The sequence below is a fragment of the Panicum virgatum genome, chromosome 7K (assembly GCF_016808335.1).
Source record: "Panicum virgatum strain AP13 chromosome 7K, P.virgatum_v5, whole genome shotgun sequence".
Lineage (NCBI taxonomy): Eukaryota > Viridiplantae > Streptophyta > Magnoliopsida > Poales > Poaceae > Panicum > Panicum virgatum.
The window spans coordinates 20478699-20494457 of record NC_053142.1 but is presented as its reverse complement, the minus strand read 5'-3'; the positions used below and the strand labels follow the sequence as shown (position 1 = coordinate 20494457).

Genomic DNA, 15759 nt, shown 5'->3' with positions numbered 1-15759 from the left:
CACGTGTATTTGGAGAGCAGCGGGGAGGTGCTGCCGAAATTTTGTCTCGGCTAGGAGTGGATCATGGAAACCAACCATATCTACGCATCCTCGGGTGGGATTAGGACCTATCTTCACCTATTAGAGTTTGTTAGATATCATGTATATGAAATCGATTTTTAAATTTCTCACTCGTATGTTAAAGGATGGATGACCATGAGTGGATGTACAAGGGCTGGCAGAGCGAACAAGAGTATATTGAGTTTGCTCTAAAGGTCAATGACTTTTTGGAAAAGGCATTTGATAGAGGACAGAGTAGAATGCCGTGTCCATGCACCAAGTGTCAAAATAGGATACATCAATCACAACTCACTATGGGTAAACATATTATCACAAATGGGTTTGTGGAAAACTATACCCGGTAGATCTGCCATGGTGAAGCCCATCGTGCGAGAGAAGAGGTAGTCAGACAATGCATCGATGATTATGATGCTGATGCCGGTTGCGCAGACATGTTAGCTGACTTTCATGAAGCACACTTCGAAGAAGGACCTAGAGAGGAACCGCCAGAGCCTACGGCAAAGCAATATTACGACATGTTGTCTGCGGCACAGAAACCACTTCACCAACATACCAATGTTTCTCAGTTCGATGCTATTGCACGCGTACTGGCCCTAAAGTCTGAGTGTGGCATTAGTCGAGATGGCTTCGACAAAATATTGATGGTTTTTGGTAGTCTGCTTCCGGAAGGACACATTCTTCCAAAGAGCATGTACGAGGCACAAAAACTTCTTCGTAGTCTTAAGATGCCATATGAGAAGATACATGCTTGTCCGAAGGGATGCATGTTGTTTAGGAAATAACATGCAGACACAAATTACTGTACAAAATATAAATCATCTCGGTGGCTGGAGGTAGATTCTGGTGATGGTCAAAAGAAACAGCTCAAAATCCCCGTGAAAATTGTACGATACCTTCCATTCATATCGAGAATCCAACGTATGTTCATGACCGAGGATTCAGCACAACAGATGAGATGGCACAAAAACGGCAAACGCTACCGACCTGAGAAGATGATACATCCATCTGATGGTGAAGCATGGAAACATTTTGACAGGTGTCACATAATGAAAGCTCTGGAGGCTCGAAATATACGTGTTGCGTTGGCAACAGATGGATTCAATCCTTATGGAATGACGGCTGCCCCGTACAGTTGTTGGCCCGTGTTTGTTATCCCTCTCAACCTCCCCCCTGGAGTTATCTTTCAATGGCAGAACATATTCTTGTCGTTGATAATTCTTGGATATCCGGGGGATAATATGAGTGTGTATATGGAGTCTCTTATTGATGATTTGCTCCATGCTTGGGAGGAAGGTGTATGGACATATGACCGAGCTACAAAGACAAACTTCAAAATGCGAGTGTGGTACAAGTACTCCCTGCATGACTTGCCAGCGTATGCGATATTCTGCGGATGGTGTGTGCACGGGAAGTTCCCTTGCCCAGTATGCAAGGCAGCTATGAGGTTCATCTGGTTGGTGAAGGGTGGAAAGTATTCTTCGTTCGACAAGCACCGACAATTCCTCCCTATTGACCATCCATTCCGACGTGACATCAAGAACTTTACGAAAGGTGTCGTGGTTGATGAACCTCCACCGCAGATGATGTCAGGTGTCGCGGTCCGTGAGTGGTTACATTCGCTGATGGTTAAAGAAGGTGGTGGTTTTGTGGGTTATGGCGAAGAACATGCCTGGACTCAGAAGTCAGGCCTGTGGAGGCTTCCCTACATGGATGATCTTCTTCTTCCTCATAACATTGATATGATGCACTCGAAAAAAAATATTGCTGAGGCACTCTGGGTACAATCATGGACATTCTTGATAAAACAAAGGACAATGTTAAGGCCCGAGTGGATCAAGCTACTTTATGCGATAGACCAAAATTGAATATTCCGCCACCCAAAGATGGTATGAAATGGAAAAAGCCTGTAGCTGAATTCGTCTTGAAGAAGCACCAAAGGAAAGAAGTACTAGAATGGTTCCAGACTTTAATGTTCCCCGATGGTTATGCAGCGAATCTAAGGAGAGGGGTCAACTTATCTACTATGCGAATCAATGGGCTGAAGAGTCATGACTACCACATATGGATTGAGCGGCTCCTTCCGGTGATGGTTCGAGGCTATCTCGCTGACCATGTCTGGCAAGTGCTGGTTGAGTTAAGCAATTTCTTCTGTCAGCTATGTGCCAAGGAGTTGTCTCGGGCTGTGGTTGAACAAATGGAAAAATTGGCCCCTGTGTTGCTTTGTAAGTTGGAGAAAATCTTTCCTCCTGGCTTCTTCAATCCGATGCAGCATATGATTTTGCACCTCCCGTATGAGGCACGGATGGGGGGCCTATTCAGGGACGTTGGTGCTACTCGATTGAGAGACAACAAAAGATCCTTCGAACCAAATGCAAAAATAAATGCAAAATAGAAGCTTCCATTGCAGAAGCATACATTCTGGATGAAGTCTCCAACTACACAACAAAATACTCGTTACAATGAAGCTGAAAATGAAACGAACCTCAGCCTATTCAAAGGGCAACTTGGAAGTGCAAGTGGTGCGACTCCTAAGACCTTGCTCAATGAAGAGTTGCTCACTATCATGATGTATGTGTTGACCAATCTAGTGGAAGTCGAGTCGTACATACAGTAAGTTCTCAACAAACTATTTGCTCGAGTATTAACTATTCTGCATCCAACCCCCTTTACCTCTCGTTTATATAGGGAATTTACTCAACAATTCTGGCGTCGCCGAAGAGTTCCAACCCCGCACGAAGTTGACACCCTTCTTAAGTCCGGTGCGGGACAAAGAGCCCCCGATTTCATTTCTTGGTTCAAGCACAAGGTATAACAAATCCTCATACTTGTTAGACATTTGAAGTTTCTTGTCCGTGCGAATAGTATAACAAACCATCATACTTCTACCTGTAGGCCCAAAATGATGCGTCTATGTGTCCCGAGTTGAGACAAGTTGCCAATGGTTGTGCCTATAGGGTCTTGTCATACTCCGGTTATGATGTCAATGGATATCGCTTTCACACAAAAAGCCACGAGCAGAGTCGACCCAATCGAAGAACCACAAATTCCGGCGTTTGTACGACAGCCCTTGATGGGGTCGAGTATTATGGCATAATTGAGGAAATCTATGAACTCACATTTCATGGTTGCAAACCTCTTAAGCCTATCATATTCAAATGCCATTGGTTTGATCCTAACGAAGTGCGATGGACTCCTCATCTCGGCCTAGTCGAAATTCGCAAGTCATCAGTGTATCCAGGAGACGATGTCTATATTGTGGCTCAACAAGCCACGCAAGTTTATTATCTCTCATATCCGTGCAAAACCGACGATCGCCTTACGGGTTGGGACGTGGTGTACAAGGTATCACCACACGGTAAAGTAACTATTCCAAATAATGACAATTACAACATAGACCCAAACACATATGACGGGGAGTTCTTTCAAGAAGATGGGCTTGAAGGGCATTTTGAGATAGACTTAACCGGAGTGATCGAAATGGAAGTACACGATGATGAAATGGTTGATGACGAGGACGACGTTGATGAGGAGGTTCGTAATGCGAAGGACCTAGAATTACTTGAGCGATTACAATTAGGCGATGACAATGAGGATGAAATTCCACCTTTAGAGCACAGGCTTGAACTTCTCGACTTGCGTGATAGTGATGATGAGACATATGATCCAGCTAATCCCGATGAAGATGATTATTTCTAATACATGTATGATCCATACTATTTGATTTATTAATGTTACTTTTTAATTATGTCGTATTTTTTTCTTTCTCTTTATAAGATCGTTTTGTATATATGTGCTGATTGGTTTACTATTTTTAATTGCAGGTGATTGAAGAAAGATGCCGGGCGGCGGACTTCAACAATCGGCCGCCTCACTGTATAGAAGAATGATACCACACTCGGATGCTGGTGAGGGATCCGATAGGAGTTCCGGGTTGGGGCGAGGCAAGGGTCGATGGAAGGATGGACCCAAGAGGGGTCGAGGGAAGGGTGGAGGCAGGAGGCGTCGGGAGCCTTCGCCTGTACCGCCGTCTGAGGAGGAGGAGGAGGAGGAGGAGGTGGAGCCTGCCCAGGACCAGGAGCAGGAGCGGGAGGAGGAGTGGCAGGCGGACGCGCAGGAGGAGGGGGGGAGTCGTCTAGTGCTGAGGAGGACACGGCTGAGGATACCTCTACGCCGGCTGTCTGGTTGCGAGGTCCCTCGCGACTCCCAGATAGGCCGATACATGTTGCCTTGCGCCCGCTGATTCGACCGTTCGGGGATATGTAAGTAATTTGACATTTTATTACTACCTTTTTCATTTCCTAACTCGAAAATTACATTACAAACTAATATTTTCTCTTAATCAATGGTTGCAGGAGTTGGACTGTCCTCAGTGGTGGTGCTCACAAACGCAAGGTCAACGGCATCCTGGGTCTTTTGTGCAGGGAGCACTTCCCAGGCCTGGTCCACTATCAAGGACGATACGAGCCGGCCTGGACATGGGACCACTACATCGCCGCCAACAACGATCAGTTGGATCGGAGCAGCAGAGCCTTTGAGAACAAGGCAGAGCGGGTAAAGGGCGAGCTCTGGGTAAGTTTTTTCCGTCAAAAAATGGTGAATACATCACATTCATTCAATATTTTTTCAATGATGACATGATCCATTGTCTTTATATGCAGGATTTTTACAGGTGTGATGAGGGATACGAGGAGCGGGCGGCGATTGTGGCTGACAATAGATGCGTTAAACTCGTCAAGGACATGCATTATGAGGCGCAAGTCCAGTGCGTCATCAACTTTTGTGCACTTTTCCTAAAGCAGAAGATCGGGAAGCCTGAGGCGAGAGAGTTGAAGCTGACCCGAGAGCAATATTTACAGGTAAGTTTAAGTTTATTTTGAGATTAAAAACATCGTTAAATGTTTCTCTTCTTACTTGTCATGCATTTGATCACGTGTAGGTTCCTGCGTGGTGGTGTCGTAATGATACCGTGTGCTGGGAGCGCATAGTGGACAAGTGGTTCGACCCGGAGTGGCAGGAGAAGCACGATGCTGGCCGTCAGTGGTGATTGCTGATGCCAGGTCCAGCGCACCACCAAGGCAGCCTCAACAACGATGAGTACAGGACTAGATGGGTACACACTACACAGACTGATTTCTCTAATCTAACGTTCAATTCAGCATAATTGGTAATCAACTTTTTCCTTTTTCGCAGTGGTCCTCACATCAAGGCCAGGAGTGCCCCCCATTCATGGGATGGGCTCTGGCCCGCAAAGGCAAGGCGACATCCAACGTCACCTACAACCCTGACGACCCGCCCTCGGCGTACAGCAACCCGTCCGTCCACAATTGTATCCAGGCGTACACAGAGATGGGAAGACAGGTCCATAGGCCAGACTGGGATCCGAGGACCCAGCCCCTTGATGGAGAAGTCGTTATGAGGGCGGGAGGAGGCAAGAAACATGGGCGCTACTATGTTGGCGACGGCCTTGTAGACACGGCCAGCACTCCCACCCTCTCCCAGATTCGAGCGAGGAGCACGGCCAATAGCCCGGCCATACGCCCATGGCTGTCCGCGTCGCAGCTCCAAGTGCAGGAAATTCAGGTTATTCCTTATTTATTCATAGTTCGTTCGTTTTGTACATATATTTGATTTGCATTGTAACATTGTCATGAAATATTGTAGAACCAAATGCTAGCTCAAAAGGCGGCATACGAGGCGGCGTTGGCCGAAGAGAGGAGATTACGACAAGAGAACGAGCAGAAGCAGGCGGCCGAGATGGCCCAGATGTACAACTACATTCGAAGTCTTTCTGTCCAAATGGGTAATCCCATCACAGCCATGCAATTCCATGTGGCTCCTGCTTCTACTACTCATCCGGTGAGTATCTTGATTTTCGTTTGCGGTAATTTGGTCGATCTAGTTTTGCAAATCAAATTCGAAACTGAAGTTTCGAATTACAAGATGCATTATCATAGGAATTCGAAATCAGGTATTTCAATGAAAGTTTGAACTTCTGTTGAGCATTAGACTAAAAGCGGTCTGCACAGATTTGATAGTGCATCATCTGAGGGTAGAGGGCAGCCCTACGGTATATATAGGAATGTTCTAAAGCAAATTGTATTTTCAACAGAGGGAGTATTGTTTATTTGGAGCACCCAATATAGGAGCTACAAAATCCACAGCTGAAAGTGTCCTCGGATTAAAATGGTTTATGCTACCTGAAATCCAAATTCAATGTTAATAATATATTGTAGTACAAATTTCAACATTTTTGACATTTGTAGATGAAACTGTTTATATTGGTAAGTTAAAGTCCGGAGATATGGTTTCATGCATTATCTTGACACCAAGCTAAAAGAAGCTAGGCTAAAGTTATATTCTTGGATAAAATTTTTCCTTGCAAGATTGAGTTGCTCTTTTTACATCTGATCCTTTACCTGCTTCGACCTCTCTACAGCGGTTGGATCTTTAAGCTCCTTTCATGAATTATAACTTAAGAACTTGGTTTTTGTCTCACCTGCAATTTACTGTCTTACATTTTTTGCAGAATCTATCGGCGGCATCGAATACGCCAGAATTGTCGCCTCAGCTCAACGCCCCACCGCCGTTCGACGACCCACCTCAGCCATGAACTTGTTAATTTGTGCCTCTATGGATGTAAACTTGATGATGCTAGGAGGATTTTCAATAAGGATTTGTGGATTTGTAAACTTGTGAACTTAATTTATGCATTGACTTGTGAATTTGTGATTTGTCATGATATATATATTGCATGTGCATGTTATGATATATGATCTATGATATATGGTTTGAGTGGGTACTTTAAGCGTGAAAAAACAAAAAAAACAGGTTGTTTCTGGTTACTTTGCCGTGTGCCATGGGCTTGGCACACGGTAAAGTGACCAAAATTCGCCGTGTGCCAGGAGGCGGCACACGGCGAACTGACCAGCCTTTGCCGTGTGCCGCGGGCCCTGGCACACGGCGAAGTATGCTGCCACCTGGTCCCCCAACCAGAACTTCGCCGTGTGCTAGGGCCCGCGGCACACGGCGAAGTATCTAATCTTCGCCGTGTGTCACACGTTTAGCACACGGCGAAGTAGACCCCGCCGCCGTCAACTCCGGCCGACGCCATTTATTATCTTTATTTTGCCGTGTGCCATGAATAACACACGGCGAATGTGTTCGCCGTGAGCCCGATATATGACACACGGCGAAAACTCTCTTCGCCGTGCCAGTGGCTGCCGTCGGCGCTTCGCCGTCGGCCACCCACGGCGAACTTTTCGTCGTGTGTTAAATGGGCTTCGCCGTGTGCCCTTGACACACGGCGAAATGAGGAAATCCGGTAGTGATCCCATGGGCCTGGCTCAAACTGGCCCAGAAAATATCAGCTCAACAAATTAAAGATTTAGTAAGTAGCTCATGTGGTCTAATATCTACACTTGTACTTCCAAGGCCATGAAAGATTATCATTTTATACAGGAGAAAAAATAATATTATTTTTTGGGCTTTTCCAAACAAAGACAAAGTTCGGCTTATTACCTAGGAACAACAGCTTTTCCGGAAAATATACGAGATGGAAACATCGAATCCACTTCGAACAAGCATGTCTAGAAATTAAATTTTCCAAAATACTAGAATGTGATACTGCACAAACATGCATAAATGCAATGCATATTTTTTTTCTTGTGAGATGTGCTTCTGACAAAAATACAAAATTTAGCGCCAACACTATTTTCTAAACCTTTTGTTAATTCCCTATCTCAAAGAAGTAGTTGAATGTAATCGTCATCATTTTTGCATTGCTGCGTGACATCGTTTCATGCGTAGTTTTGGAGGTTTTCAAGAGCCTACTCAAGACTTTTAGACTTTTATGTTGGTAAGTGGTTTCCAAATTTTCACCACATAGTAGCACGTGCTTTTCCCAAGCCTACCAAAAAAATTTCCAAAACTTCCTCAAATGAGGCTTCAAGTTAAAACAAGCATGGAGGACCAGAAGATGGTGTCACTAGCTAGGAGAAATAAAAATTAATTAGACAGTGTAGAAGTTGGTAACAGGAATTAAAAATCCAAAATAACTTGAAACATAGTTCCAAGAGACCAAGATAATTTCTCCTCTTTCCACCGCATCCTTCATCAGCAGCAGCGACTCAATAATGCGAATCCTAAAACGATTGATCCAGTGTCAACATCATCCAAGATAGCGAAGACATGCTGTACCACCAAAATGTTGGATGCAACGCAACCGTCACGAAATAAATCCAACAGCTAGAGAGAGAAAAAAAAAGACAACGTACCTCGACGTCGATCGCCTCCAGTGACGAAATCAATGATGACGCATGCATATGATCGATCAGGGCCCTGAAGAAATTTAGGGGTGGTCCATTCTGCTTCACACCTCCACGAATTAATTTCCAGGTGTGAGGTTGCTGTTTGTCCCTTCCTTCCCGTTCCCAAAATCCAAACCCTTGCAAAGAGATGCATCCACCCATATCCGTAGTGTCCTGTTCCCCTGCCTTCTCCACGTCCATACATTTTGGGGACCAATTCTTGATATCAAGAATCTAGCAGTAGCAGGTGAGACCAACACAATTACACAAGACAACAACCCGACACGTGATCCGAATTAGTGGTTCTTAATCACCACATAATCATCCTGCTAATGAGAAGCAAGTCGTCACATACATGAATTAGCGAGTACTAATTAATCACATGAGTACTTGCTAGTTTAATACAGCTAGTTCGTTTTTTAAGCAATCATCAATACGGTTCACAAGCAAATGGCGCACGTTGAACTCGCTGCCAAGGACTTGAGCGCGTCAGGCTGGCGGGGCGGGCCCACGGGGGCGCTCCCGAATTCCCGCACGTTTCCATCCTGGTCGTCGTTACGCGGCGGAGAGGGAAACTGGGGCCCACAGCCCAGCGCGTTTGCGGTTGCGGCGGGCCCCACCTGCAAGGCTCACATGCCGGAGCCTATAAAACAGCTGGAGGGCGAGGAGTGAGGTCATCGCTTCACTCCCGCAGCGACCAAGAACCCATTCGAAAAACAGAGCAGTAGCAGAGCGGAGCAGAGGAGGAAGAGGGGCAGCCAAGCCATGGAGATGGGAGACAGCTTCGAGTACTACTGGGAGATGCAGCGCTTGTTCGAATCCGACGAGCTCAGGTACGCCCTCGCCGCCGGGCGCGACGCCGCCATTGCTTGCTTCGGGGCTCGACGGGGATGCGCGGATTGCTGATTTGCACGCCGCAATTGCAGCGTCTACCTGAATGGCGCGCAGGAAGACGCGCTGTCCTGCTACGACTCCAGCTCGCCGGACGGGTCCTTGTCCAACTCGTCCTGGGCGCTGGCGCCGGCGGTGACCGCGGCGGACGACGCCAGGGGGCCCGGCGCGGCCGCGGCCGAGGGCGGCGCGGCGGAGGGGGCGGCCAAGAACATCATCATGGAGCGCGACCGCCGGCGCAAGATGAACGAGAAGCTCTACGCGCTGCGCAGCGTCGTGCCCAACATCACAAAGGTCGGTGTCCGTCGCTGCTGCTGATCACGGCCGGCGGCATTGCCGGCGAGCAGAGCTTGATGTTCTAATTCTAACTTCTGACGACGAAGAATGTTGTGGTGACATCCAGATGGACAAGGCGTCGATCATCAAGGACGCGATCGAGTACATCCAGCAGCTGCAGACGGAGGAGCGGCGGGTGCTGCAGGAGCTCGAGGCCGGCGGCGGCGCGCGGCGAATGGACGAGTACGGGTACGACGAGGGCGCGCTCCTGCGGGCGGAGCGGGCGAAGAGGCTGAAGCGCGCGCGGCCCGTCGCCCCGGCGGCGGCGCCCGTGGAGGTCCTGGAGCTGCGCGTGTCGGAGGTGGGCGAGCGCGTACTGGTGGTGAGCGTGACGTGCGGCAAGGGGCGCGACGCCATGGCCCGCGTGTGCCGCGCCGTGGAGGAGCTCCAGCTCCGCGTCGTCACCGCCAACATCACCTCCGTCGCCGGCTGCCTCATGCACACCATCTTCGTCGAGGTAATAAAACTCTGCTCCGCTCTGCTGCAGCTGATTATACTGCTCATTATTTGCTCTGGTCTCTTGTTTCCGCGCGCCTTGGGGGTGGATTGGGGTGACTTGGCGTAGTGCTGTGGACTACCACTACTCGCTTTCAATTTCCCCTTTTTTAGGCAGTACTGTAGTGGAATGTAGAAAGGCGTTGCGAAAAGGATCCTGGTCCTGTTCCATTTCCGGCTGTTCTGTTCTACTCCTAATGTAGAAAAATGGTAAAAAAAAAAGTGATCTCATGCGGATGCTACCAATTACAGTAACTCACGTGCTTCAGATGCGATTTTCTTCAACTGGAGAAGAGGGGAGAGGACGCCATCCGCATCGAATCGCATCACACGCCGGGCATGTGTGGGAAACGTTGGATAGGCACGTGCTCAGCGCCCGGGGGGCAACGGAAATCCATTCGTCTCCCCTCCCCACTCATGCGGTCATGCCATGTCCCAACTGATTGAAAGCGAGAGCTGCACGCGCTCGAATCCAGAAACAATGAGCTCGCTGCTGCTGATTGACTGTTTTAATTAGTAATTATGTGAATGATTAGCGCGTGGTTGACTTAGGATTCGGATGGAACCATGTACAGTACAGTATGATGCTCATTGGTCCTGTTTGGTTCCCTGGCACAACTTGTGTTAGGAAACTTTGACCGTTAATTACTGGTATTAAATGAAGACAATTTACAAAATTAATTCCATAACCCCTGCATAGGAACCCTAAAAAAATCTAATAAGGCATTTGACTACGTAATTAGAGAATAGTTACTGTAGCACCACTGTAGCCAATCATCAATTAATTCATATCATTATTTTCGTCACAAAAAATTACACTCATCTCTAAAATGGTTTTGCAAATAGATCTTATTTAGTCCTCTATGCATGCGAGATTCTTTTCTCGGAAAAGTGCGTTATAGGATCTAAACGATCCAAACAAACAAGGCCATTGACTACTCCAATTTACATGAAGATCTGGATCTGGATCTGGACAGAGGTTGACTTATATGAAAAATCGTCCTGTTAATTTGTTTTTGCAGGTGGATCAAGGCGACGACCGTGCTCGGATGAAGCGCACCATCGAGGCCGCCCTCACGCAGCTCGACACCGCCGCCGCCGGGAGCCCCCCGAGTCTCATGAGCTACTAGTTCTTTCGACTGACGTCATCAAGAAGATATCTACTAGCTACGGTCGTTTGAGGATCGATCGTGTAATTAATCCCACCAGTCGAGTCCGCCGATGCTTTTTTTGGAGGGTGTGTTTTTTTGGGTGGTACCCCATGTACATACTAGGAGGTGACCGAGCGGGGCAGCAGGCCAGGAACTTTGTGTGACGACAGGGCTATTAGGGAAAAAGATGCAGTGATCGACCTAGCAAATAAGAAGGGGGTCCACTTTGCCTAAATCTCAAGGAATAACACTTGATTTGCTAGCTACACAATAATACGTTGTTGTCATCTCACGGCCGAGAAACTTTTGAATACTACGTTGAAAGTAATTCAAATTCATTCGAATTCAACCGAGACCGACCTGTTACCAAAAGTCTAGCTAGCATCCATACCGGTCTCATAAGTTACAGCGACAAGAAAGATAAAGTAGACAACCCAGACTGAATCCAGGTCGCTTGAGACTCGGAGCTTTCGCTATCGAGATTTTTAGATCGGGTCTCTGCATCGGACCCGAGCATTCATTCACACCAGCAGCAATAAACAAACAACTCGTTGATAGAACAGGGGAATGAAATCATTTAGGATTTCCGGCATGTGGTGCACGGTGCAGGGTGCGGTTCATTCCCAGCGTCGCTTTTGTTTATGCTACCTTGCCGTCCAGCAGCCGTTCAGTCCAACGGCGCGTGGCCACACGCGGCAAAACTTCTCTTGTTGCACGTGCTGTAACTGTACTCGGCTGCTAGCTCTCCCATTCTTTAGTCCTTGGTAAAACTGAATAAAATATCCTATAAATCAGTTGAAGTTTAACATTTACTCAACTCATCGACCCGTTTTTAGCCGACTAAAATTCTTGTCCAAGCACTTGCATTCGACTTATCCAGCATGTTTCATTAAAAAATTTTGTGTACATAGCAAAGCAACAACGTTCTAACTCTCATCATCAATTTTATTTGTCAAATCTCCAAGAAATGCCAATGCTATACTCCTAAAAGTATATAGTATTGCTAAAGATCATTTTGGCTTGTAACTTTTGACAACATAAAAAGAGTTAATGCAGCGGGGAATTGGTCCACAAAAATAAAAGGAAAATCAGTCTTTTGCATTTGGTAAAATTGTGGGAGGAAAATTAAAACTGAGGGGAAATGAGAACTAGTGCTATTTCATGAATATCATAGGTGCTTATAGTGATGTTTTATGGATATGCATATTAGATGTGCTGTTTCCTCAACACCTCTTGAAATGGTGCTATTTCTTAGATTCTCCCGAAAGTTTTCTAGTTACTCCCTCCATTTCAAATTATAATTTATTTGACTTTTTGACATCAAATTTGACCCCTCATTTTATTCAAATATTTATGCAAAACTAGTTAAATTAAAATCATTTTTGAAGAATTTGTATTAATAAAGCAAATCATAGTAAAAGAAGTGATATTTTGCATAAATTTTTAAATAAAAGGAGTGCTCAATTTTAGGATAAAAATTCAAATAAATTATAATTTTTAATGCAGGGAGTAGAAGAGAAATGAGAAGATCGAAGTTGAGGGGAGGTCCGGAGGAGTTCATGGCAAGATCGAAGTAGAAGGGAATGCATCTCATCGTCCAACGAAGAACACACAAGGGAGTTCGTCTACGCGCTGAGAGGAGAGGAGCCAACATTATCTCCGTACGCATGTGTGGGCAAGGCCAAAGCCCAATGCCGCCGTCACCGCAGGAACTCCAAGCAAGCAGATTGCGAGCAACATACTCGAGGAAGATGATGACATGATTACCCGTCCACTTGATCGATACTGTGACAGACCCGTCGAGTTAAAACGTTTAATTAAGCGTAACCGTCATCATTTGAACACATCAAGCGCATTAGCTTAATTAAGTGTAACTTGACAGGCTGTTTCCAACCCACAGGCCGATCGAAACACACCAGAAGGCTCGCACGAAGGCGTGCGCAGAAGGTATCAGCATGATAAAATTTTACAAAATAGTAAACAATATTAAGACTTTTACAAAACAGCTTTAAACTTGAATATACAAAAGAGAAGATAGCAGCGGAAGAGAATCTAACTTACAGAGCATTTTTACTAAAGAATAAATAAAATAAACTAAATAAGTCGAGAACTACCGAGACATGAAGATAAGGCGCCACATCGAGCCCACCGACGTGAAGCCTAGTTAGCTCCTATACCTGAAATAGGGTAAACAACAAACCCTGAACAACTAATACTCAGTAAGACTTACCCGACCAGTGGGTATAACTTAGCCCATATACCTAGACATGCAAGGCTTTCTGGCTGGTGGTTGGTTTTGCAGAAAAAACACTAGAAGTGAGTCCTTTTTTCCAAGTTTTAGCTCCCATTTATATCAATAGATCTACTAATTATGTATGATTTGCAATTCTACAACAATCAAGGTGAGCAAAATATTAATTAAATAATAGCAGCCCTCATTGCATCTTATACCATTTTATTCCATTTCCTTTCTACGATGTGACCAAGAGATCAAGGCTCTCATAACCGCGAGACACGGCGAATCGATTCGATTTAACCTTGTAAGGTGGACCTAACCAACACGGCACACAAAAGCCCCGTCGGACCCCACACACCAATATTTCCCCTCCCCGCCTCGAACTACAGGAACTAGCCCAACGACATATGGTCAGCCAAGCTCAACGTGAGACCACCAAAAGTAAACATATGCATCCCCCAATTCTCCGCGACTACTCGACTACCCCAGGAGTTGGGTGCGGGTTCCTATACTTTCGAAGCAAGGCAGTACTCAGCTTATCGGTTTCGACTACCTCTTACTCCCGGCATGCGGCTAATACAATTCAATCCCCGATCAGCACAGCCGACAACGGAATGGTCCTTAATCGACACAGATGGGGCTACACATTTCCCCATCCGGTCTCCCATCCCATATCTTCCATCTTGAAAATAGTAGCTCATATAATGTAATATAGAGACATCCTATATCTCGCGAGTGACAGAATTATCACTCGACTTCTATCGAGCCCTATTAAGCATAGCTGTGCTAACGACCTATTCATACTAGTAAAAGGCCCAGGAACTTAGGGATCATGCAACTAAGGTTTCAAATAACTCCTAAAACTTAATGCACAAGTAATAGATACATATATAAGTATCATAATTTAAATTAGCAGGTTGTGCACCGGGGCTTGTCTGATGGTAACACTAAGTTAGTGTTAATACTAGCAAGGCCTTGAGCCCTTCCGACCATTGGGCCGGGTCTTCACGAATTTCCTCTTAATCCTTCTTCTCCGATCCGGGCTTCACGATCCATTTGTAGACGTCATTCTCACTACGAGCTCTACATGTATGCATATGATATGCCAATTAAATGCACACGAAAATAAGCAACGCAAATACCATTCTGCAAGCACAAAGTAACTATTGCTCAAGTATAAGCATTACGATTTTACACACAATTACGCCTAACAGCCCTAACGCTACCGATCAGACCCATCCCTGACCGGTCAGACCGGTCTTATATTAATACTGGCTACACTACCGGTCAGACCGGTTCCTCCAACCGGTCCTAACCGAGGCATGCCCTAAGTTTACACATTGCAAGCTACAACTACACATGCAGAGGTTAACTAAACCTTACATAAGTCTAAACAAAGTTATCCAAACAGGTTTTATATTTTCAACAAATTCCCAACTCCATTTATGCAATTAATGAGTTATAGAAGTATTTATGTAGCATAATTAAAACTGCATATAAAAAGTTGCCAAATAATACATCTAATGGTTCTATTATATAGAGCATGAAATTACGAAGCTAACAAAATTGGTTTTGTATTTTTCTGATTTTTTATAATTATCTACGTATTTTACAACCACTAAGGATCTGTGCTGATCGGATGATCCGACCATAGGCCGGATGATCCGGCCCAACAGTACTTTTTGCCTCTGGAAGGTGCCGGATGATCCGGCCCTAGGCCAGATGATCTGGACCTAGGCGCGAGGGTGGCGTGTGGCAGCGCTCCGGTGAGGAAACTAAGGGGAAAAGGGCAGGGAATGGCGGCGAAGGTTGAGGGCTCACCGGGGAATCGATTCTTGGGGTCCGGGCAAGGAGAAACGGCCGGAGGGAGCAGATCGATGGCGGCCTCAAGCTTCGAGCGGCTCCAATGGTGAACGGCCGGAGGAGGGTCGATTCTCGTTGATTTGGCCGGGGATGATCTCGGCCGGGGTTTGGGGAAGGTGGAGGGATGCATATAGAGACGATTGACCAAAGAAAATCACTTAGAACCTCCTAAAGAGATAGATCGGGGCGGCACAAGTTGGAGTACCTTGAACGAGTTTTTCTCCCACGCGAAGAACTTGAAATCCAAAACTCCCCGGGAAGAAATACGCGGGGAAGATGGTCCTCCACTCGGATTTGAAGCTTCCTTGGCTGAGGGATTGATTCGGGGATGGGGATTTGCACTCTAGGGCACTAGAGAGAGAGGGAGCTCATGAGGGAGAGCTCGTGAGGGAGGGAGAGGGAGAGAGTGAACGTGAGGGAG

At 46.2% G+C, this 15759-nt stretch overlaps 2 protein-coding genes across 2 annotated transcripts; both read left to right on the top strand.

Moving 5' to 3' along the window:
* The first annotated feature begins 4019 nt into the window (after positions 1–4019).
* On the top strand, positions 4020–5144 carry LOC120639993. Its single transcript, XM_039915898.1, has 4 exons — positions 4020–4078; positions 4413–4629; positions 4719–4916; positions 4997–5144. The coding sequence occupies exons 1-4, from the start codon at positions 4020–4022 to the stop codon at positions 5102–5104; spliced, it is 582 nt and encodes a 193-aa protein (XP_039771832.1). The 3' UTR covers positions 5105–5144.
* Positions 5145–9051: 3907 nt separating this feature from the next.
* Positions 9052–11577, top strand: LOC120640479 (transcription factor BHLH6-like). The gene is made up of 4 exons (XM_039916322.1): positions 9052–9199; positions 9293–9551; positions 9661–10050; positions 11111–11577. The coding sequence occupies exons 1-4, from the start codon at positions 9132–9134 to the stop codon at positions 11216–11218; spliced, it is 825 nt and encodes a 274-aa protein (XP_039772256.1). The 5' UTR covers positions 9052–9131; the 3' UTR covers positions 11219–11577.
* Positions 11578–15759: the final 4182 nt, after the last annotated feature.

Coding starts and splice junctions, on each gene's coding strand:
- LOC120640479 (XM_039916322.1), top strand. CDS start 9,132: ATGGAGATGGGAGACAGCTTCGAGTACTACTGGGAGATGCAGCGCTTG. Junction 9,200..9,292: donor TTCGAATCCGACGAGCTCAG/GTACGCCCTCGC, acceptor CCGCAATTGCAG/CGTCTACCTGAATGGCGCGC. Junction 9,552..9,660: donor TCGTGCCCAACATCACAAAG/GTCGGTGTCCGT, acceptor GGTGACATCCAG/ATGGACAAGGCGTCGATCAT.
- LOC120639993 (XM_039915898.1), top strand. CDS start 4,020: ATGGACCCAAGAGGGGTCGAGGGAAGGGTGGAGGCAGGAGGCGTCGGG. Junction 4,079..4,412: donor GGCGTCGGGAGCCTTCGCCT/GTACCGCCGTCT, acceptor CAATGGTTGCAG/GAGTTGGACTGTCCTCAGTG. Junction 4,917..4,996: donor CCCGAGAGCAATATTTACAG/GTAAGTTTAAGT, acceptor GATCACGTGTAG/GTTCCTGCGTGGTGGTGTCG.